At 45.7% G+C, this 22,947-nt stretch overlaps 1 protein-coding gene across 17 annotated transcripts; it reads left to right on the top strand.

Annotated features, from left to right (window-relative positions):
• Nucleotides 1-20,589, top strand: VHL (von Hippel-Lindau tumor suppressor). 17 transcript variants are annotated; one of them, XR_008317756.1, is made up of 8 exons: nt 48-294; nt 3,594-3,744; nt 4,450-4,762; nt 7,225-7,347; nt 7,873-9,209; nt 10,756-12,730; nt 16,355-16,471; nt 20,003-20,589. XR_008317756.1 is itself a non-coding variant. In XM_053302997.1 (6 exons), the coding sequence occupies exons 3-6, from the start codon at nt 3,697-3,699 to the stop codon at nt 8,070-8,072; spliced, it is 684 nt and encodes a 227-aa protein (XP_053158972.1). In that variant the 5' UTR covers nt 36-129; nt 561-700; nt 3,594-3,696; the 3' UTR covers nt 8,073-10,295. The 17 variants fall into 17 exon arrangements, 6 of the variants coding, with proteins under 6 accessions (XP_053158969.1, XP_053158972.1, XP_053158967.1 ...); XR_008317762.1 differs by having other exon boundaries at nt 10,756-12,325; XR_008317763.1 differs by having other exon boundaries at nt 10,756-11,714.
• Nucleotides 20,590-22,947: the final 2,358 nt, after the last annotated feature.

Consider the following 22,947-nt stretch of genomic DNA (forward strand, 5'->3'; position numbering starts at 1 on the left):
ACATCCGGGCTCCGAGCGGATCCTTTTCCGCCCTCTCCGTATGCCCCTTCCTCCCAACAAACGCGCGTCATCAGGGCAATGCGGGTAGGAGACGGAGGACGTGCGCGACCGCAGGCTGTTTGCTTATGTGTAAGTCAATGTGGGGGGCGGAGTAAGCGGTGATCGGCCAAGAAGAGTCCGGATGAGCCCTCTTCCTCTTGCCGCCCTGGCGGGGAGGAGGCACGGGGTCGGTGCTGCTGCTGGCTGGGAGGCAGAGAGGAACAAGCGCTGCCTTGCTGGCCGAGGAGAGTCCCTGTAAGTCCTCGTTTGGTCTTCTCCCCGCCCCGATTCATGGCAGCCTGGGAAGGAGGCAGCGGGTGCTGCGCTGTTGCTAGTGGGTCAGTGCAAGCTCGACGCGGCGGCCAGGAAGGGTAGTTTAGGAGCCAGGCTGGACACGCGCTGTGGGGATGGAAACGTACCTAGTCCCCTTGAGACGAAGTCATGCCCTACCTGGATTATGAGAATAACTGCGTGTATTTAAGACTCCTCCGCTTTTCCCATTCCTTCTGTGTTGGTACTAGATTATTACCGTTTTAGAAGTCTCCACTGTTGAAGACAACAGTTTAACTCTGGACTCAGATGAGATGAAATCGGTATCTTCTGGAAATTTTCCTATTTCTGCATCTTCTTTATAGGCTCTGGTGGTATTAAAGCCTGCAGGGTGAGGAGCTAAACTGCTAATATTGTCTCGTCGCATTTCATGGTGAAAAGAGATTCCACAATATGAATGTATTGAAAAGCTTTCGGGGGTGGGGAACAAAACTGGCAGGTAGTGGTTTGCTTTTCCCCAGCGTTTTATTTTCTAGAAAAAATGGAGGGTGGGGGGGTGGGGAGACGATGTAAAAAGCTGTAGTTGTGGCATTGAAGAGTATTTCTTCTCACAACTTTGTTTTGGGAGTTCAAAAGCAAAATGTAGATTTATTCTCACCCAAACAGAAATATATTTCATGTTTTCCCGTGCAAATTCCAGGTCATTAATAAATGTGGCAGAAACAGCTGCATGATTTATTTTTTATACCACCCAAAACTTGCATCTCTGGGTGGTTTACAATAAAACAAAATAAATGACAACAGAAAAAGTTAAAACATTACAATAATTTAAAATTTTAAAACAATGTTAAAACTATTAAAATAGTACTTAATTAAAAGCCTGAGTGAACAAATGTGTCTTTAAAAACTTTTTTTTTAAGTTGTCAGAGATGGGGAGGCTCTTATTTCAGCAGGGAGCACATTCCAAAGCTTCGGTGCAGCAGCGGAGAACTAGGGATGTGCACGGTCCGGCCCAGTCCGGACCGGCACCGATGGGGGGCCCTTTCTTTTAGGGCGGGAGGGCTTGCTTACCCCTCCCGCCTCTTCGGCCCCCTCCAGCGCCCGTATTTAACTTAAAAGCGGGGCGCTGGAAACCAGCCGCTACCGCCGCCCCCCTGAGCAGATTAACAATTAAGGGTGCCCCTGCCGTCGCCAGCCAGCCAGCCCTCCCTCCCAGCTGCCCGCCCGCCCGAGTGTGTCCTTACCCAATGCTTGAAGTAAACGAGATGAGCTACCGAACGGAGCTCCTCTCGTTAGCAAGGCCTCCAGAAGACTGAAGGCGCTTTGCGCGCGCGCGCATGCGCGCGCCGCAAAGGACGCCGGAGGCCCGGTCTACCTGCCGGGAAAAGGCCGGGTAGACCGGGCCTCCGATCGCCGGAGGCCCGGTCTACCCGGCCCGGCAGGGTAGACCGGGCCTCCAGCGATCGGAGGCCCGGTCTACCCGGCCTTTTCCCGGCGGGTAGACCGGGCCTCCGGCGTCCTTTGTGGTGCGCGCATGCGCGCGCGCGCAAAGCGCCTTCAGTCTTCTGGAGGTCTTGCTAACGAGAGGAGCTCCGTTCGGTAGCTCCTCTCGTTTACTTCAAGCATTGGGTAAGGACACACTCAGGCGGGCGGGCAGCTGGGAGGGAGGGCTGGCTGGCTAGCTGGCGGGTGGGCGACGGCAGGGGCACCCTTAATTGTTAATCTGCTCGGGGGGGCGGCGGCGGGGGCGGCTGGTTTCCAGCGCCCCGCTTTTAAGTTAAATACGGGCGCTGGAGGGGGCTGAAGAGGCGGGAGGGGTAAGCAAGCCCTCCCGCCCTTAAAGTCATACCCCCCACCCAGACCCGGACCACCAAGAGCCGAACCGGTCCGGCAGTTCGGCCATTCCTTAGAATGGCCGCCGGACCGGTTCGGACTCACCACTACGGAGAACTCGTCCCTGAGTAGCCACCAGATGAGCTGGTGGCAACAGTAGACAGACCTCTGATTATGATCTCAGTGGGCGGTGGTGTTCATGATGAAGAAGACATGCTCTTAAATACCCAGTGTGCAAGACATGTAGGGCTTTATAGGTTATAAACAGGACCTTGTATTTTGCCCAGAAACTTATCAGCAACCAGTGTAGCTCTTTCAGTACAGGAGTGATATGGTCTCTCCGAGATGACCAAGAGACCAACCTGGCTGCCACTAGGGATGTTTACCGAACCGGCAGGGGCCAGTTTGGGGGTGGGGGAGGGTGCCCTTATCCATCCCTCTACTCCCCCCCCCCGACACTGGCTGGAAAACCGGTATGGCAGGGCGGCAGTGTATGTCCCTGCTGTTCCGTCTGCTCTTTGGGGTGGAAGTAGATCGGGTTCACGCGCACGTCATGCTCGTGCATGTCGGGCAAGCGTGTGACATGCATGCGCATGCAAACTACTTCCAAAGAGTGGACAGGATGGCAGGGAGGTAAGCTGCTGCCCCACTGGACTCAGATTCAGCACTGGTGGGGGATTCAGCACTGGATTCAGCGCTGGTAGGGGGAAAGCAGAGGGAGAGTTAAGTGCACCTTCCCCTCCCCTTAAAATTATCCCACCCCCACCATTGAACTCTTCGAACCAGCCAGTGTTCGAACCTGTTTGGAAGCCCATAAAAGGGCCTCTGAACAGGTTCGTGCACATCCCTAGCTGCCGCAACTGTAGTTAGACCAACTGTAGCTTCCAGATTACAATGAGTTCTTCCATCTTATCTGGATTTAGTCTTGGTTTGTTATCTCTCATCCAGCCCATTACCGCCTCCAGGCAGACATTTAGGGTGGTTATGTCTTGTCCTAATAATGTTGATATGGAGAAATAGATTTGGGTGTCATCAGCATATTGATAACATCCTGCACCAAATCTCCTGGTGATCTCTCCCAGTGGTTTCATGTAGATGTTAACATCAGAGACAATATGGACACCACCACCTCCTAAAGTGGTGGTGTCCACCACCATACAAAAGTTCAGATTTTGAAGAACAATCAATTACCTTGCCCAGCCGTGGAAGGTTGGAGACAAGCCTGTAATTGCTCAACTCTGAGGGATCCAACAAAGGTTTCTTCAGAGGTGGTCTAAAAATTTACTCCTTAAGACAAGGAGGCATCTTGCCCTTCCTCAAGAAAGCATTTATAATCTCTACCAGGCCTTCTACAACAACCCCTCTGCCAGATAGTATAAGCCATGTTGGGCAAGGGCCAAGAGAACAGGTGGTAGGCTGCACCATTCCAAACAGCTTTTCCACATCCTCAGGAGTCACAAACAGGAACTCTGTGGATCCAGCCTAACCACACAAGAGGACACCTCTGCATCAAACACTGCAGTAATTGTGGAGACTGAGTCTAAGTTGGCCCGAATGCGAGAGATTTCCCCCACAAAGAATTCATTAAGCACATCACAGCAGGTAATCAGTGGTTCCAGATTCTGATTCAAGGGAGGAGGGGCACATACTAGCCCTCTCACAACCCTGAAGAACTCCATACGTGAACTTGTGGATGCAATACGGGCAGAAAAGAATTGCTTCTTTGCCGCACGTATTGCCTGGGCATATATCTCCAAATGCGCTCATTGCAATCTGTCTGATTCGAGCCGAGTCTTTCTCTACTTGCGCTCCATTCATCTACTAGTGTCTACTAATGACGTAACAGACCGGGAAGGAAATCACAAATAAGTACTCTAGCTAATTAAAACGTGTTCCAGCACTTGCCTAACATGTTCTAGTTGCAGGGGAACAACAACAGGAGAGAGGATATGCCCTCACGTCTTGCCTGTGGGCTCCCCAGAGGCATCTGGTGGGCCACTGTGTGAAACAGGATGCTGGTCTAGATAGGTCTTGGGCCTGATCCAGCAGGGTTGTTCTTATGTTCTTATACAGACAAATCATTATGGCATCCCTTAGTGTTCCCTTTTTGTGTAGTTGAATAAAGGGCCAGTTAAGACAATACAGCCCCCCAGAATATGTAATAGGAAAGGTACTCACTGCATAGGATGTGCAAGTATTGAGTGGTTTGAAGTGTTATAACAAGTCAAAGCAAAAGGTGGTTGTGATGTTAATAAAGTGTCTAAATCACTTGATTTTTGGACCTGTGTAGTGTGTGCTGTTTTTCAGGCTATCTTCCCAGAAAGTAATGGCTGCCTGCCTGTGCCCAGACCTGAGCTTGTAAGTTTCCTTTATTGTGGCCACGGAAGGTGCAGCTTTGTTAGTTCCAAGATGCCGCAGAGACCTGGAGAGGATGATGAAGAGGGTTTCCAGGACTTGGCGTGCCGTCTGCGCTCAGCAATCACTCAGGAGCCGTGTCAAGTCATCTTTTGCAACCGCAGCCCACGCTTGGTGATCCCCGTCTGGCTGGACTTTGATGGAAGACCACGTGCCTATCCGACTTTACAGCCGGGCACGGGGCGCCGAATGAGCAGCTACTTGGGTGGGTGTGAGGAGCCGGTTACAAATGCCTTCCAGGCGAGAGAGTCACATTAGAGGAATCGCAGTTGCCGGGCTGAATAACTGGGCAGCAATAGACACTACTCTGGATCAGTGGGTCTTAGGGTTCCTCTGCTATTAACGGCTCTATGACATGTTTTTTAAAAAAACAAATGCACACAGATGAAAATTTCTGTCCTTACCGCAGGAAAAACTGTGGTGGTTGAATTTTTGCCTGTTGTGCAGCTGTTAAGGTGTCTTCCACTAAAAGTGGCAAGCATCTGAGGATATGGAAGGCACAGGGTAGAAAGAGAGAGAGATTCCTATGTTAATGAGCAGCTCTGTTGGGGCAGGGTTTTACAACTGTTTATCTGTACATGGAGGTGCTGGTGGGCAGGGGGACCCAGCTATGTTAATCTGAATAATTAGTTTTGCAGAAAGTTTTTTAAATGACATTTCCTAAGAAGCCAGAATCCTTCTTGCTGGGAATAACCCAAGGAGAGTTTTCCAAAAGAAATTTAACATTTTTTTTTGTATGCTTCCACGGTGGTTAGGATAGTATATTTGCAGAAATGGAAAGACACTAAAATGCCCTCAAGAGAAGACTGATTGATAAAAAATTTGGAATATGCTGAGATGGCAAAGCTTACAGCACTTATAAGGGATGAAAATTTGAAATCTTTCAAAGAAGATTGGGAACCATTTTTACTTAAAGAACTATTTTTCTAATATGGACTTTTCAGCAGGGTTTGAAATATAGTAATAACAGCAGATTGGGTTGGGTAAAATGGAGTAGTAATGTGGAGTATCTATTTTTTGAAATTATTATAGCAATAGTTTATATGTATAGTTAACATGAACCGCACAGATAGGTAAGCGGGAAGTCAATATTTACTTCATTGTAAGCAACTGTAAAAGCCAATAACAATTTAAAATGAGAGAGAGAGAGAGAGAAATATATAAAAAAATAAATAAAAATAATTGGTGTTGCCACAGGGTGGCAAGGGAGCCCAGCTGACTGGTACAGGTGTATCTGTTCTGAGGGGAGTTAGAATTGCAGAGATGTGTATCTTTCTGAGCATAGGTAGTGTTTCCTGCCTTCACCACAGAGTAACTGCATCAAGCCTCCATGCTTGCTGGGCTCAAACTCCTACATGAGACAGCAGCAGACTGGTGGTTTTAAGTACAGGTCTGTGCTGTTCATGTATATGTGCTTTAGAAGAGTGAATGGGTGGGGCTGCTGAACCTTCTCCTTGGGACCACACAGCCTTGCAGCCTCTCCTGGTTGCTCTTCTCCCAGCCTGGGTGGAAGGGACCTCTGGGACAAAGGGAGTGTTAGAGCAGCGGGTGGCAGAAGTGTTCAGCGCCCCACCTACATGCCCCTTGGCTCTTGGTTGCACCTCCCACTCCCTGCTTTGTGTTAGGGATCTGCATGGACCAGTCCGGAGCCCATTCTAAGGGCCTCCGGACCTGGGGTCAGTTCGGCGGTTGCGGTGGACCTTTAAGTGGGGGTGGGTGTACTTACCTCTCCTGCTGCTTTTCCCCCTCCAGCGCTCCCGGTTTTGTAAGCATTTGGGGTGGCAGGTTACCTTCCTGCCGCCCCTTTCCCTGTTCCTTGTCAAAAGACTTCAAAAGCTTCACTGCGCGTGCGCACATTGTATGTGCCGCTTCTGTGTGTCGCGCGTGTGCAGTGAGGCTTTTGAAGCCTTTTGACTTAAAAAAAAAAAAGCAAAGCAGATCTGCAACTGAAGATGTGAGTTTACTATTGTCCTGTGTAGTTTGGGCCTCAAGGATCTAGGGAAAACTGGAAGAGCCCGGCCCAGTTTTGCACGCACGTGTGAACCACCGGGATCGGGCCCGATCACGGCGGCAAACCTGCCTAAGCAGTCTCCCTTTTAAAATGAGGTTAAGGGAGCAAGCACTCCCTTAACCTCATTTTTCTGCTCGTGTGGCTGCTTGCAAACGTGGCTGGCACACTCTGGGTGGGCGGGGGGAGGATCCCAGTAATGGCACCGCGTGAGTGCATTATTGGAGCTCTGGGGAGCAGGGCAATGTGTGGCAGCACTTCTCTGTAGCCCAACCCTTGGCGCTACCGGCAGGAACCAGTCTGCCCAAGCAAGGAAAGCTGCTCATCTGTGAGGAGGGTGAGTGTGATCTGCTCTCCCCACAGACCGCCCTGGAGGTCTTCTCACTGATTGTGAAAAGAGCACCATTGAATATCTTTGTGGGTCCTTGAGGCAACAGTGGAAATATCTCCTCCCCACCCCCCTAATTGGAATGTAGCCAGAGGAAAGGCAATGGAGTCTCCAAGCAGAGGATGCATGTTTGCTTAAACACATGTCACAAGGATAAGTTACCCCCCTCCCTCAGTATCTCTTCTGCCACATTCCACCTACGAAAAATGTGGCTCTTGAATATTTGCATCCCATTCAGAATAACTGTGAAACCTTCTGTTGTTTTTTCTAGAACATCTTTGGTTATTCAGAGATGCAGGGACATATGATAGTCTTCTTGTCAACCAGGCAGAGTTGTTTGTGGCTACTCGCAATCTGAATGGACAGCCCATACTTGCAAACATTACATTACCAGGTAAAGTTATCAGGGTATACTGTAAGTTAAGATGGACAAAATGAGTATCTCCTTGTGTTGCAAAAAATGGTGCACAGATATAGTTGGATTCCTGTTCACAAAGCAACAGTGATCAAAATTGGATTGTTCAGACTTCCCGGGCAATTTCGTGTGACTATAACCCTCTGTAACTAAACCTTGCATTTACCTAAAGTTCCAATTCAGCAAACATTAAGTTGCTTTCCCTGCTATTTCAGTTTTATAGTTAATTTATCTTTAGCCTGGATGGGATTTTTCAGAAGCTTTAAAAGTTGTGTTTTTAAGTAATTAATACCAGTATCATAGCTATCTTTAGGTTACTTCTAACATTTCCCAATCTGTTTTTGTAATGCTTCCTCTCAATTTTAGTTCATTATGGTGTAAGAATGATTGTTCTTCCTCGTTATTGCATATTATATTGCTATTCAGGCTAGTTTATTTTATATTGTGCCTCAGTGTGTTCAACAAAGCCCTAAAAAACTCCACTCATCTCCCATTTCTCTGTAGTGTTCACTCTAAAAGAAAGGTGTCTTCAGGTTGTCCGCACCTTGGTGAAACCAGTGGACTACAGGAGATTAGACATTGTTCGGTCATTATATGACGACTTAGAGGATCATCCAAACATCAGGAAGGATCTTCGGCGGCTTTCTCTGGAATGGAATGAAAGGCTGAGGAATGGAGGCCCTGAGAGAAATGAAGACTCATAAGTGGGAAAGCTGTTTTCACTAAAATTGCCAAGTACAAGCATTTTCATGGGTGTGTTTGGAAGCATCCCATGTTTTGGTTTAGCTTGTGTAACTTCACAACATGGGGATGGCCAGTCAAGAGATAACGAAGCAAGATACTGCGGTTGAGTATACATGGCACAGAGTCTTTACATTTGTTTCAATCAAGACCAAGTACATAGAAGACCAAATGTTGCTGAACTTATTTTCATTATTCATTATTCTGAACATTTTATTATAGATGTTTAGGAAATAAACTGTATATTGTCATTAGTTGGGCAAAAGAAATCTCATACCAAGGGATACATTATCCTGTAATTCTGAGTGTTTATAATGTAGAATGAATAAGTTTTATGGATTTGCTTCTTCTAGTTGTGCCAGTGGCTTGCTACGCCATTGTTATCTCGGATAGTGCTCTGATGTGCTTCCAGTCTGCAGGATCTAAGCTCTGCCATATGTTTGCCCCTTGCTAATCTGTGTTGCAGTGGAAACTTGGTATACTGTAATGGGAACATATATGGAAGCCAAATTAGAATAGTTGCACTCCATATTTAAACAGGAACTCTTGTTCCTCCTATTTCAGCCAAAGCAAGAGTCTGACATCCCTGTGTTGCAGGCAAAATGTTATACCAGAGCTTTCTTTAACCCTGGTTCAGATATCTCTGCTTCAGTGTAAGTGAATGAAGTGCGTGTGGGAACATCGTCCCGCTCTCTGATCAAAACCAACGTTGTATGAACAGTGGCAAAAGATGCTTTGCCTTTCTTTCCCCTACCTGATACACTTACTTGCTTTTAAGAGCTTTACTGGAAATGATAAAGTAGCATTGGGAAGTGGACTAATTTTTTTTATGTTTTAAGCTATAGAGAGGTGAGCACTGGAACACTTTCATAATCTTCCAATATCTTATGTTTCAACTATAAACATGTTAGTTTACATTATTATGCATGTCATTATCCTACATCAGCACTGATAATTGTCACTATTTGATCTTTTGCACTTATATCCAGTTTCGTAGAAATTCTAACCAGACTGATGTGAAACGAACTTGAGAACATCAAGATGTACTAAAGTAGTCATAAATGCTCACCTACTATATAGTCATTAGCTGCTGATGTGAGGTATGTACTGAGGGTTTCATTTTTGGTATATTTCACTTATTTAAATGTGTGGGTTTTTTGTTTGTTTAAGGCTTGAAGAATCCCTGCACATATGATAAATCTGTATCTTGGGTATTATCCTGGGTTCTGAATATATGCATGTAACTGGGAATTCTGTGGGAAGGGCATGCATAGATATTTGTGGCCAGCAAGGGCTAAGTACTTGACAGGCAAGATGCTGTTTAAATGCCAGTTTTTAGTCTCTTCAAGAGGTTATAGTTTGATTCCTAAACGGACAGTAGACATTCCCCCACTTCACATGTATTTTGTGAGCTTTGTGGTATAGCTTTTGTAGAGAAGACACTCCTCCAGTTCTGTCTGAGGCCTCAAAAATAGCAACAGCTAGGAACACAAAAGAAGATAGTATTTCTGAAAACATCATCTGTACAGACTAGATTTTAAGTAATTGCAGTTCTGCATCCAAATTGAACATCTTTGGGCTTTTCTGTTATCCTGAAATTAACCATTTGGAGTAATGCCACTTCTTGCTGTTCTGTGTTTATTGGATAAAAGAACCAGTGGTAAGATTAATTACCAAACCAACCTTTGAGTTACATTTCTGAAGTTTAAAAAAATGTTTGTAATATTCCTCAGCAGTCCATATAACGCAGCTTCATTGGTGGGTTTTTTTAAAAGAACTTTTAAAGCAGTTGCTTAATTATTGCACTCTTTCCCCACTGTTCATGACATGTTACTACTGGGGTGGTATTATGTTTCAGTAGAAGTGTAAGCAGCGGGGTTACTGGAAACATTTTGCTTCTCCATAGCTGTAAAGAGTTCTTCCCTTTCTTCAGGAGAAGGGCTGCTTCCCCTTCTGAACCAGTGCTTAGATGTGATACTTACACATCGGTGCATGTCTCCAGTTCTAGCATGAGACTGACTAGTTCTCACCCTTCCTTTGTTGGTTTCACTCTCTCTCCAAACTAGTGCAGTTCTAATTCTTAGGCTTTTGGTTATCTGTTTATGTATATAAGTAACATATTTGTTAAATAACATATTGCTTCCATTGAAATTGGAACAGAAAAGTAAACTTTATATTTAGGTGGTGGTACTGTATTTTTTTTAAGCGTATCTACTGACTTTCTCCTTCACAACCCAAAGCAGTTTACAACAAGGAATACAAAACACAAATCCAAAATAAAAATTAAAAAATCATGATCTGACAAATTCAGTAGCAGAACCAAAAACAGTAGCAGACGAAACCATTGTTGGAGAATTCGCCCAATATAAAAATCTGTTCTAAAAAGCAGGGTTGTTACTATGATACAGTGTGAGTACTTATCTGGACTGTGTAGGGAGGGCATTCTAAAGAACCAGTGCTGGCAATACAAAGACCCTGCTGCTTGTGGATATATACCTATTCCCAAGTCAGCTGGGAGTTAATCTTTTTGCCATGTAACCAAACTAGGGGTCTCATGCATAACTGAAAGTTATACATTCGTAAAATACCACTAATTTTCTAGTTCTTACCTGAACTACACTCACAATTCTCTACTTGCAATACAAGGTTCTGAAACACAGGTTTGGAGAGGCAAGAGGAAGCAGATATCTTCACAGTGGACTTCCCTAGCTCTTGTAATGTCGTCATTTCTGTGGAAGACATCAGAGAAGAAAAATAGGGAATGGCTGGAGCTTATATCTCTGGTAAGCAAAGGGATGCTGATTCATGATCAAAGTGAACTACACTGATAGAATCTTCAAATCTTCTAGAAAACTTTAATCAAATTTTGTTACAAAAATCAATAACAAATATTTGCCTTGCACTTGGTTGTCCTGACAACAAAATAGTTGAAAAGATGTTCATGTTGTATTATGGACATCCACAGTGATGCTTTCAACTAGAGATAATTAGTCTGTATACTTTCATTCTATCAGCACTACTTTTCTTGTGCTCACCCAACTGTATCACAAGAATATTGACTTGTAAGCAATAGGACACAATATAATGTTTTGACAGCTTCCTATAGTTTTGTGATAAAAAGCAAGAATTGTCCCCTTTGCTAAGCAGAGTATGCTCTGGTTTGTATTTGAATAAGATGTGTGAGTACTGTAAGAAACCTCTCAGGGGATGGGGCTTCTCTGGGAAGAGCAGAAGGTTCTAAGTTCCCTCCCTGGCATCTCCAAGATAGGGCTTATAGAGACTCCTGCCTGCAACCATGGAGAAGCCACTGCCAGTCTGTGTAGACAATACTGAGCTAGATGGACCAATGGTCTGACTTGGTAGAAGGCAGCTTCCTGTGACTGAATCATGGCTATTGATTATTTAATGGAGCAGGAGCAGTATATTTAGTGATATTTTTATTTATTTATTTAGTAAAATAGCTTTTTTCCATCTCCAGAACTATTATCATTTTCCTATATTTTTTCAGGTTATTTTTCAGTAGGCTTATGAGATCACCCAGCATTCTGTATGTGTCCCCACACACCCCACCTTCACAGTGCCTGGACCAATATGAACCAAATCAGGTACAGTTGTAGGGACACCTCATATGCATAGTTTATGATGTCATCCACCCTTATTCAAAATGGCAAATGCATAGACTTTTGAGGTGCAAGTAGACTAACTTGTGAACTGCCTAACTGACTTTAACCAAATTTGGTACAGTTATAGTGAGTGTAACACAAGGACAGCTCAAGGGCATAGTTTGTAATGATGTCATGCACCTTGATCCAAGGGGGTGGACACATGAACATTTGAGGTGCAAGTGGGACTGATTTGGACCAAATTTGGTACAGATTGATACCTCATTTGCATTGTTTGTGATGTCACCCACCCGAGATCAAGATGGTGGACACATTAATGTTTGAGGCACAAGCAGGGGCGAAGTAAGCATTTGCCTATCGTGGCAAACATTTTAGGAGTAGCAAATTCTGATGGCCAGGGAAGGGGCTGAGGGAAAGTTCTTAGTCTTCCTTAAAATTACCTTTTTTAAAAGCACCGCTGTGTGGCATGGAATGAAGAATAGCCACTGACCAGTCAGTGGGCTCAGCAGTAGCGAGGGTGGCAGTGGCAGCAGAGGTGGGGACTCCTGGGAAGTTGGAAGGCTACTCTGGGAAGAGCAGACACAGCTGAGAAGGTGAGCAAGCCTTTCTAAACTTCTAGCCTTTTCCCCTTCAAACAAACTAACAGGAAGAGGGGAATTTTGCAGGGGCTGTTTCTCTTTAAGGGGTAGGGGTGTGTGTGTGTGTGTGTCTTGTTAGGGTTAAGATATCACAGGGCTAGGAGTTCTTATCTAACTCCAGTGTTTACTTAGTGGCTGCCTGGAGGGGGTGGAGTCAGCTAGGGCTGGGAGAGGCCCCACATTCCTTTCCTTTGACTCACATCCTGTGTGACAGTTGGAAGGCTACTCTACATACGAGGTGAAGGCCCAAGAGCATAGCGAACAGGGATAGCAAACAGGACGTAGAAGTTTAGCGGGAAGTGTGCGGGGGAGCCTGGAACAAGCCCCTGCGATCACAAGGAGCCTGGTGGAGACGAGAACGTAAGTACATATCCCTCCCTCATTTCCCTCATATTCTTGGGAAAGGCTGTTTGGACAGTTAAATAGTTGACCATTACAGCTGAGACCTATCCTAATAAACTATCTAATAAAAGGACAATAAGCTCCCTAAATACTGTAAACAGCCAACCAAAACAGTATGAAGACAGAAGGTCAGCAGGGGAAGGGGCACTTCCCAGTGTATTGCACAGAGTGCCACATGTATGACTATTTGCCCCATGGGCAGAAGTCATGGGTGTGTGCTCGGTGCAAGGAGCTCCTGGCTCTCAGGGAACAAATTCGTTCCCTTGAAACCAAGGTGGCGGATCTGGAGAAGCTCAGAGAGACATGTGGACGAGACCTTCAGGGATGTGATAGAGGCATCCCACTCCAGGGCTGGTAGCTCCTCTGCTGTCAGGGAGAATAAAGGTCTTGGGCAAGGAGGACATCAGTCTGAGGAAGAGGGAAATGCTCCTTTAGAAGGCACCCCTTCCATGGATGATGAGCCCATATCCTTTCGCACAGGGGATACTCCTCTGTGGGGTAGGGGCCTCCTTGTAGTTGGTGATTCGATCATTAGAGAGATGGATTTGTGACCCGCATGTTGACCGCACTGTGACTTGCCTGCTTGGTGCGAAGGTTGCGGACATTACGCAGCGTCTAGACAGGCTCCTAGGCAGTGCTGGGGAGGAGACCGCTGTCGTGGTGCATGTCGGCACCAATAATGTGGGGAAATGCAGTCGGGAGGTCCTGGAGCCAAATTTAGGCTGATAGGTAGCATTTTGAAGTCCAGGACCCCCAAGGTAGCATTCTCAGAAATGCTACCTGTTCCATGTGCAAGTACAGTGAGACAGGCATTGCTGAGAGGTTTCAATGCATGGATGAGACAACGGTGCCGGGAGGAGGGGTTTAGATTTGTTAGGCACTGGGACACATTTTGGGGCAAGCAAGGCCTGTACAAAAGGGATGGGCTGCACTTGAACCAAGATGGAACCAGACTGCTGGCACTTAAAATCAAAAAGGTTGCTGAGCAGCTTTTAAAATGACACCTGGGGAACAGCCGATGGGAGCTGGGCAGTATCCTGTGTGGCAAAAGCCATCCTTTAAAGTGTGAGGCTGCAAAGAATTCAGATAAAACAGAAGGGGACAGAGCAGAACCGCATAAAGAGCAGACGGGAGCCTGTGCCAGCAGGTCAAAGAGTCAAAAGAATAGCATACATCAGGGGAGAGATTCAGCATATAGGTGCTCATATGCCAATGCCAGAAGCCTCCGAGCCAAGATGGGTGAGCTGGAGTGCTTGGTTGCTAATGCAGAAATAGATATAGTGGGCATAACAGAAACATGGTGGAACAGTGAGAACCAGTGGGACACTGTTATCCCTGGGTAGAAACTCTATAGGAAGGACAGGGAGGGGCGCCTTGGAGGAGGGGTAGCACTGTATGTTAAAGAAGGGATAGAATCTAACAAGCTAGAAAAACTAGGTGGACTGGAGTCCTCCACAGAAACCCTGTGGGTGACTATACAAGGCCGGAAAGGGAACGTGCTACTGGGGACGTGCTATCGCCTTCTGGATCATAATGCCGACGGTGACTGGGAGTTGCAGGAGGAAATCAGGGAGGCGTCAAGGAGAGGCAGGGCTGTAATTATGGGTGATTTCAATTACCTACACATAGACTGGGTAAATTCATATTCAAGTCAGGACAAAGAGGTCAAATTTCTAGATACGCTAAATGACTGTGCCCTAGAACAGTTGGTCATGGAACCAACCAGAGAGAAGGCGACCTTGAATCTAATTCTGAGTGACACCCAGGACCTGGTGCATGACGTCAGTGTCATTGACTGTTACAGACCAGGCCCGATTGGTAAACCAAATATGCTCAATGGCTAGTATACAAAATAGGTCTGGCTCATAAATAATGTCACCAACGTGACCAAGTTCTTTTATATTAGTGACCACGTATGATCTGGATGCAAGGAAGAAAGGAGATCAAACCACTCAAAGATTCAATGGGCTTTATTGAGTATAAAAAGAACAACAACATAATCTAGCAAATCAGAAAGCAGAGCACTCTATCAATATTGCTACAGTATTTAAACAGAACATCCTAGCCCGTACCAATATATTCCACCCAGTGTGCCTAACTGACATATGTGTGTGCAATTAATCTTCCCAGAGCCTAGTACAGTTTAGATACAGGCGGAAAAGGGGGAGGAAGGAAGGCTCAGGGCTGGTATGGTTTTGGGGGGATCAGAAATTAGTAGGGGGACGAGGGGAAGGGAGCAGGTGAAGGGGAAGGGATGAAGGAATTCCAGGCTTGTAGGAGCAGCATATTTACCCAGGACTGGAGCGGAGAACTTTTCAGCTGAGGTCTTTGGCGGAGACAGGAGTTGTTGCAGTGCTCAGATCAGGCAGCTTGGGCCGCAAAACTCAGGCATTGCTGTAGTTTCTGTTCATGGCCAGAATTCCTGCTTTGCCCTGCGGCTTAGCAGCAAACTCTTGGGATCCTCGTGAGCAGTTTTTGCCGTAGGCAAAAGATTGCTGAACTCTCTGTCTAAAAGCCTCACTCTTTATAGTGTTTTCCTCTTTGATCCTTGAATAGAATCTGTTCACAATCTCCTCTTTTCCTGGGTGTCCAAAAAGGTGACAACTTGCTCCTACCTTCTGAACAAAATCTTAATTATTCAGGATATTGGCCAGTCCAGAGAGATCTCTGAATCTCATCTTCTGCAAACTGTGTGCTGAGAAGGGGGGGGACATTGCCCACAGCAAATCTGCATCTAAGAGCTGCAATGGCATCTCCCCAAAAGGTGTTAAAAAGTCAGCAGTTAGTAAGGGGATTCAGGATATTCTGTGTGAGACAGCTTGTGTACCTCTACCCAGTGTTTAATTGAAAACGAGAATATTTAAAGTATACATGAAAAGGTGTGTATGAGATTTGTAGCATTGGTGAGGTGAGAATTAAAATCTACAGGCATTTACTGTGTATGCATTTTGCTATGTTGAACTTCCATGGAGAACAATACAGTTAATCACAAACAAGGATTTAACACTGACTTCTTTGCAACAGGAAAGGAGGGGGTGGGGAATCAGCCCCCTGGCTCCTTCCACAGACACTTGGTAGTCAGTGGTATTAGCATATGAATTATAGCATTCAGCATTCAGACCTGGCTTCATTGTGTTTCCTTGCATATCCATTTTAACAACACAATGCTGGATCACCTCCTGCTCCACAGAGCAGTTCTGATCTAGTATGTCAGTTCACCTCGAGTTCAGGTGTTTAGTTGAACCCTTAATATAACATTGAATCAGACACAGGCCTATATTTCACCATGCTTCTGAGTTGGTACCTCTGGTTCTGATATGTTATAGACCGTTCATAACATATTTCCCCCTCTTTATAGTTTTGCTTAAGGCAAAATCTATAAGATAATCATATCTTGAGTGGATTGGATTTGAGGGTGGGGAAGGAGGCGGGAGGTCAGGCGGCATGACCAGGACCGCTGTGGCCTTCCTCCTTCTCCTGCACATGCAACATAGACCCATTATTAAAAACAATAAACCAAGACAAGCAATACTTAGGCCTAACATAGTAATGATTGTTTTTCTTGACATCCATCTAATACAGGCAGAAGAGTTAGCGAAAGAGGTTGCACCCCCTCTACCAGTGAAGATTGCCACTCCAATCCAACAAATTCTCTCCCCAATATTTACCCACTGATTTTCCCTGATGGCATGTTTACAGGTTAGTGGGGGTGGTGCTCTGGGCCAGGTTTTCCACAGGTTCCCAACTCCCATCCAAATGCCATTTGGCTCGTCTGCTTCTCCCACAACAAAATGACTTTCATTGTGAGGAGAAGGGAGGATGATTTCATATACTGGACCCGGGACCTCCCAGTTCCAGTCACATTTATCTGAGATGCCCGGATGCAGCCTAACTACTGGGGCCCACACTCCCTCAGAGGCACCTTTTGCCTTGAAGCTGCACATGAGCTCGTGACAGACCCAGGAACTCACAGTCCAGGACCGGCGCAGCTCCCATGTCCTTTCGGGCATGAGGGTTGGTTTGACTGATAGTTCCATTGGCCAGGATCCCCTGAAGATGGAATCTCGAATGGCTCTTACTTGGGCATTCATGAAGCCTTGCACTTCTGCGCAGGCCTCATTCCAGCCCACAGCCTCAATAGCTGTTACCGCTTCTCTCAGTAGTTGGCTGAGAAAGTTTTCTAAAAACCCTGCCAGTGAGTGGGTTAGCTCTGTCAAACCAGCAGAGGCTGTTGCATCCTTTAAGCCTGACTGGGTCACCAGGCCAAGGGCCCGTTCCAAATAGCCAAGCCTGTCGTCCTGATCCCAGTTTTTGGCATTTGCCCAAATCATACCGGCGGAGTTGACTCCAGACCACAAGTCCTTAGTGAGATCACGGGGTGTTCTCCCATGATTCTCAAGCAGGACCTCGAGGATGGAGTCTTCCACCGCTGCTCCCTGGGTACAGTTGGGAAATAAATTCCTAATATGCATACTTCTAATAGGGATATGAAATTCAAACAGAGATAGGGTGGCATTCAAGATTGCCCAATGCCTGGTCTCCCCACGAAACCATAATTGGTGTGGCGTTACTTCCATATCTTCAATATTGCTCTTGTAACCCAGAGCGTGGGCAAGAAGGGAACACCCCCTCTTGTTCAGAGTGACATCCAGGACCTGGTGCGTGACGTCAGTGTCATTGACCCTTTAGGGAACAGTGACCACAGTGCCATCAAATTCAGCATACATGCAGGGAGAGAATCACCAAGGATGTCTAACACAGACATTTTGAATTTCAGAAGAGGAAACTTCTCTAAAATGAGGAGTATGGTGAAAAGAAAGCTGAGGGGGGAAATCAGGAGAGTCACTTCGCTCCAGAGTGCATGGAGTTTACTCAAAACCACAATACTAGTAGCCCAGTTAGATTGTATACCCAAAAGGAGGAAAGATACCACTAAGTCCAGGAGGATGCCAGCATGGCTAACGGGTACCGTTAAAGAAGCCATAAAAGGGAAGAAGACTTCCTTCCGAAATTGGAAGGCCTGTCCAAATGAAGAGAACAGAAAGGAACACAAACTCTGGCAAAAGAAATGCAAGGTGACAATAAGGGAGGCAAAAAGAGAGTTTGAGGAACATTTAGCCAAAAGTATCATGGGGAATAACAAAAACTTCTTTAAGTACATAAGAAGCAGGAAACCTGCCAGGGAGGCAGTTGGACCATTAGACAATGAGGGAGTGAAAGGGATTATTAAGGAGGATATGGAGGTTGCAGAGAAACTGAATGAGTTCTTTGCATCTGTCTTCACGGCAGAGGATACTGAGCATATACCTGTTCCTGAACCAGGCTTTTTAGGGATGGAGGCTAGAGAGCTGAGTCTGATAGAAGTGACAAGGGATGATGTTCTAAACTGTCTGGAAAAACTGAAAGCTAACAAATCACCAGGGCCGGATGGCATTCATCCAAGAGTCCTCAAAGAACTCAAATGTGAAATTGCCGACCTCCTTGCTAAAATATATAACTTATCCCTGCAATCGGGCTCTGTACCAGAGAACTGGAGAGTAGCAAATGTAAGACTGATTTTCAAGAAGGGATCCAGGGGCGATCTGGGAAATTACAGGCCAGTTGGCCTAACATCCGTTCCAGGCAAATTGATGGAAAGCACCTTCAAGGATAAAATTGTAAAACACCTAGAAGAACAGGCCCTGCTGGGAATGAGCCAGCATGGCTTCCGCAAAGGTAAATCTTGCCTCACCAACCTTTTGGACTTCTTTGAGAGTGTCAACGAGTGTGTGGATCAAGGTGATCCTGTTGACATAGTCTACCTGGACTTCCAAAAAGCTTTTGACAAAGTTCCTCATCAAAGACTCCTGAGGAAACTTAGTGGTCATGGGATAAGGGGACAAGTACATGTGTGGATTGCTAACTGGTTGAAAGACAGGAAACAGAGGGTAGGTATAAATGGAGAGTTTTCACAATGGAGGGAAGTAAGAAGTGGGGTCCCCCAGGGATCTGCACTGGGACCGGTGCTTTTTAATTTATTCATAAATGATCTAGAAGCAGGGGTAAGCAGCAACGTGGCCAAATTTGCAGATGATACCAAACTCTTCTGGGTAGTGAAATCCAAAACGGATTGTGAGCAGCTCCAAAAGGCTCTCTCCAAACTGGGGGAGTGGGCGACAAAATGGCAAATGCGGTTCAATGTTAGCAAGTGTAAAGTGATGCACATTGGGACGAAAAACCCCAACTTCAAGTATATGCTGATGGGATCCGAGCTGTCGGTGACGGACCAGGAGAGGGATCTTGGGGTTGTGGTGGACAGCTCGTTGAAAGTGTCGACTCAATGTGCGGCAGCTGTGAAAAAGGCCAATTCCATGCTAGGGATCATTAGAAAGGGGATTGAAAATCAAACGGCTAACATTATAATGCCCTTATACAAAACTATGGTGCGACCACACTTGGAGTACTGCGTACAATTCTGGTCACCACATCTTAAAAAGGACATTGTTGAACTGGAGAAGGTACAGAAGAGGGCAACCAAGATGATCAGGGGCCTAGAGCACCTTTCTTATGAGGCAAGACTACAACACCTGGGGCTTTTTAGTTTAGAAAAAAGACTGCGGGGCAACATGATAGAGGTCTATAAAATCATGCATGGTGTGGAGAAAGTGGAGAGAGAGAAATTCTTTTCCCTCTCACACAACACTAGAACCAGGGGTCACTCCATGAAATTGATTGCCAGGAGGTCTAGTACCAACAAACGGAAGTACTTTTTCACACAATGTGTGATCCACTTGTGGAACTCTCTGCCACAGGATGTGGTGACAGCCAACAACCTGGATGGCTTGAAGAGGGGTTTGGATGACTTCATGGAGAAGAGGTCTATCAATGGCTACCAGTCAGAGGGCTGTGGGCCACCTTCAGCCTCAAAGGCAGGATGCCTCGAGTACCAGTTGCAGGGGATTAATGGCAGGTGAGAGGGCACGCCCTCTACTCCTGCCTGTGGCTTCCAGTGGCATCTGGTGGGCCAATGTGTGAAACAGGATGCTGGACTAGATGGGCTTTGGGTCTGATCCAGCAGGGCTGTTCTTATGTTCTTCCTCTATCCTTCCGCTCTCCCACATGAGTCCAGGTGGCAGGCGGCTGTGGCCCATTTCAGAGGCGGTGGATCCTTCCCTCATCCCTTTGCCTGCCCTGTTCTGCGAATATTATTATTATTATTATTATACATTTATATCCCACTCTTCTTCCAAGGAGCCCAGAGCGGTGTACTACATACTTGAGTTTCTCCTCACAACCACCCTGTGAAGTCGGTTAGGCTGAGAGAGAAGTGACTGGCCCAGAGTCACCTAGCAAGTATCATGGCTGAATGGGGATTTGAACTCGGGTCTCCCCGGTCCTGGTCCAGCACTATAACCACTGTACCTACGCAGCCAGCCGGAGTAATCATTTGAGAGGACAGAGGGATGGGAAGAAGAGCCCCTGATGCTGCCTCCACCATCTCAGGGATGTTACAACTTCTTATAACTTGTTTAAATATGGGCTTAGGCGGTCATTAAAATAGCTTGATTTGCAAAAATCAGGAGTCCAGTCAACCTGTCACCTACAAAATAGATGCTGGCAATTGGGTTGCTGAAGAATGAAAGTCATGTGGCTCCTCCCTTCTTAAGAACCAGGTTCATCTGCAGCCATTCCATTTGCTGACAGCCACCCTCCCTTCATCAGAGACATTGATGCAAGTTTAAATGTATTATTGCTTTTCTTATTGATGCTGGAACCCAGTTTAGGAATGCTGGTTGAAAAGCAGGATAAAAATCTAAATAAATAAGTGTGGGATCCGGCTATGTTCATAACCAGCAGCCAATCACTGAAGGAAGAACTTTTGACACAACAGGTTATGATTTCCAGCTAGGCTTGAGTCCTGGCACTTCTGAAAGAATGTGTGATGGGAAGTGGAGCAAAACACACACACACAGAAAAAAATCTCTCCTCGGTGCACCCATGTGTTTTCCTCTTTGTCCTTCCAGGCTATCTCCTAAAAAAAAAATCTTAATTGTATTGAGGGTTGGGGATATATAGCAGAATCTTTTGTTGCCTTCCATGGGTAATTGTGCAAGATGAGAAAGCATGAGAGAATTTTACTGGGCTTTGGAAGTATTCTTTCAGGTTGCTACTATTTCTCCCACTCTAAGATTAGCTTCTGGGTGAGGGATTTAGGTCACTGGGGGAATGCTGCAGGGAAATGCAAGGATAAAGGCCAGCGGGGGCGGGGGGGGGGGGAGGCAACACAGCACAGGGTTGATATGGGATGTATACATGTTGGAAACTGCTTAATGGCATGAAGTATAAATATCAGTGTCATTTAGTTTGTTGGATGCTAGTTGTTGATGAGCCTCTCCTGATTAATAATTAATTTCTACAAGGAGGTACTGGAGTTCAAGCCAGAACATATGAAAGTTGGAAGAGAACAATTCAAAATTAGTTTATAAGCAGATGATACAGTAACCTCTCTGTCCAAACCAGAGAATTGAAATGCAATTTGAAATGAAGACTATTAATGAATCTATGACTATATCAAGTTATAAAAATGTTGGTAAATCAGAGTGATTTTTTAAATATATATCTCACATCACCCTTTGTCATAAGACCTCAGGGTAGTTAACAACAAACTAAATACAATAAAATAAAAACAAATACAACTTATAATTTAAAAAGAGCAAGGGATAGCGTGTTGGCCAAAAGCCTGAATAAAAAGGGCAGTCTTCACTTTCCTCCTAAAGGTTGGGAGAGAGCGAGCCGTGCAGATCTCAGCTGAGAGCAAGTTGCACAGCCTGGGGGCAATAATTGAGAAGGCCCTCCTAGCCAGGTGGGTAGATTCAGCTGGGAGAAGACAGTCCCTAAGGTAAGCAGACAGGGCCCAAGCTGTTTAGGGTTCAAAAGGTTGCTAGCACCTTGAATTGTACCCAGAAACAGACTGGCAGCCAATGCAGTGCCTTCAAGACTGGAGTAATATGTGTGTTAGCAGTTCCAGAGATCAATCTGGCAGCCACATTCTGCACCATACATCGTTTCCAATACTTTTCAAGGACAGCCCCACATAGAGTGCATTGCAATAATCCAAACACAATGTGACTAAGGCATGGGTGACACAGGCCAGTTCAGACCTGCAAGCTGGAGCACCAACCAAAGCTGAACAAATGCACTCCTGGCCACAGCCGCCACCTGATTTTTCTAGGAGAAGCACTGAATCCGTGAGAAACTCCAAGCTGCTAACCTGCTTCTTCAGAGAAAGTGCAACCCCATCCAGAACAGGCTGAAACCCCATACCCTGATCTTAACAATGCCTATTTCTAAATTAATATTGATAATATACAATACGTTGTTTATATGGTCACCCCATAAATTGTTCTCTGGGCAACACACAGAACAGTAAAATAAAAGAAACAATTAAAAGCATATTAAAGGAAACAAAAACTAGCAACAAATGCAATTTTAAAACAGCTATTGAAACATTTTTAAAGCATTAAAAGCTTGAATGAACAAAAAGGTTTTCACCTGGCATCTAAAAGAGCACAATGCTGGTGCCAAGTGAGCCTCACTGGAGAGGCTATTGCATAAAAAGTTTGCCACCGTTGAAAAAGCCCTATCCCTAGATTCTGCGCACCTCATTTGGTGGGGGCACTCAGAATAGGGCCCCTGTAGGGGTTTTAAAGTTTGGGTAGGTGCATATGGGAGAAGACACTCTTAAGTAACCTGGTCTCAAACTGTTGAAGGCTTTAAAGCAGCACTTTTAAAACTGGGCCTAGAAATAGACTGAGAGTCAGAGCAACTGATGAAGAACTGGTGTAACACGATCAAAATACCCAGTCCCAGTTAATCTTTAAAAATTTTGTATTGTCTACACAAACTGGCAGCGCTGCAGCGGCTTCTCCAAAGTTGCAGGCAGGAATCTCTCAGCCTTTTTGTTGGTGTTGCGCCCTACTTGCAGAGTCACGTTCCAGTACCTCAGTGGAAAAGTAAGAAGACTCCAACACATAGGCAAGGGTTCAAACAAGAATATATTGTAGAAAAGGCACTCACATGATGTTGCAGCTCAGTAAGTCCATTACATGTAAATAAGTATATACGTCAGGCACATGGATACAGTGTTCACATAGTTCAGCCAGGTGGACCACAGTGTAGCAGCATCCGCCACTGTG

The sequence above is a fragment of the Hemicordylus capensis genome, chromosome 2 (assembly GCF_027244095.1).
Source record: "Hemicordylus capensis ecotype Gifberg chromosome 2, rHemCap1.1.pri, whole genome shotgun sequence".
NCBI lineage: Eukaryota > Metazoa > Chordata > Lepidosauria > Squamata > Cordylidae > Hemicordylus > Hemicordylus capensis.

Excerpts from the sequence above, each read along its gene's own strand:
- VHL (XM_053302992.1), top strand. The coding sequence starts at position 182 with ATGAGCCCTCTTCCTCTTGCCGCCCTGGCGGGGAGGAGGCACGGGGTC. Across the intron at positions 3,745-4,449 it reads CATTAAGCACATCACAGCAG|GCTATCTTCCCAGAAAGTAA; the intron begins GTAATCAGTGGT and ends GCTGTTTTTCAG. Across the intron at positions 7,348-7,872 it reads TGCAAACATTACATTACCAG|TGTTCACTCTAAAAGAAAGG; the intron begins GTAAAGTTATCA and ends ATTTCTCTGTAG.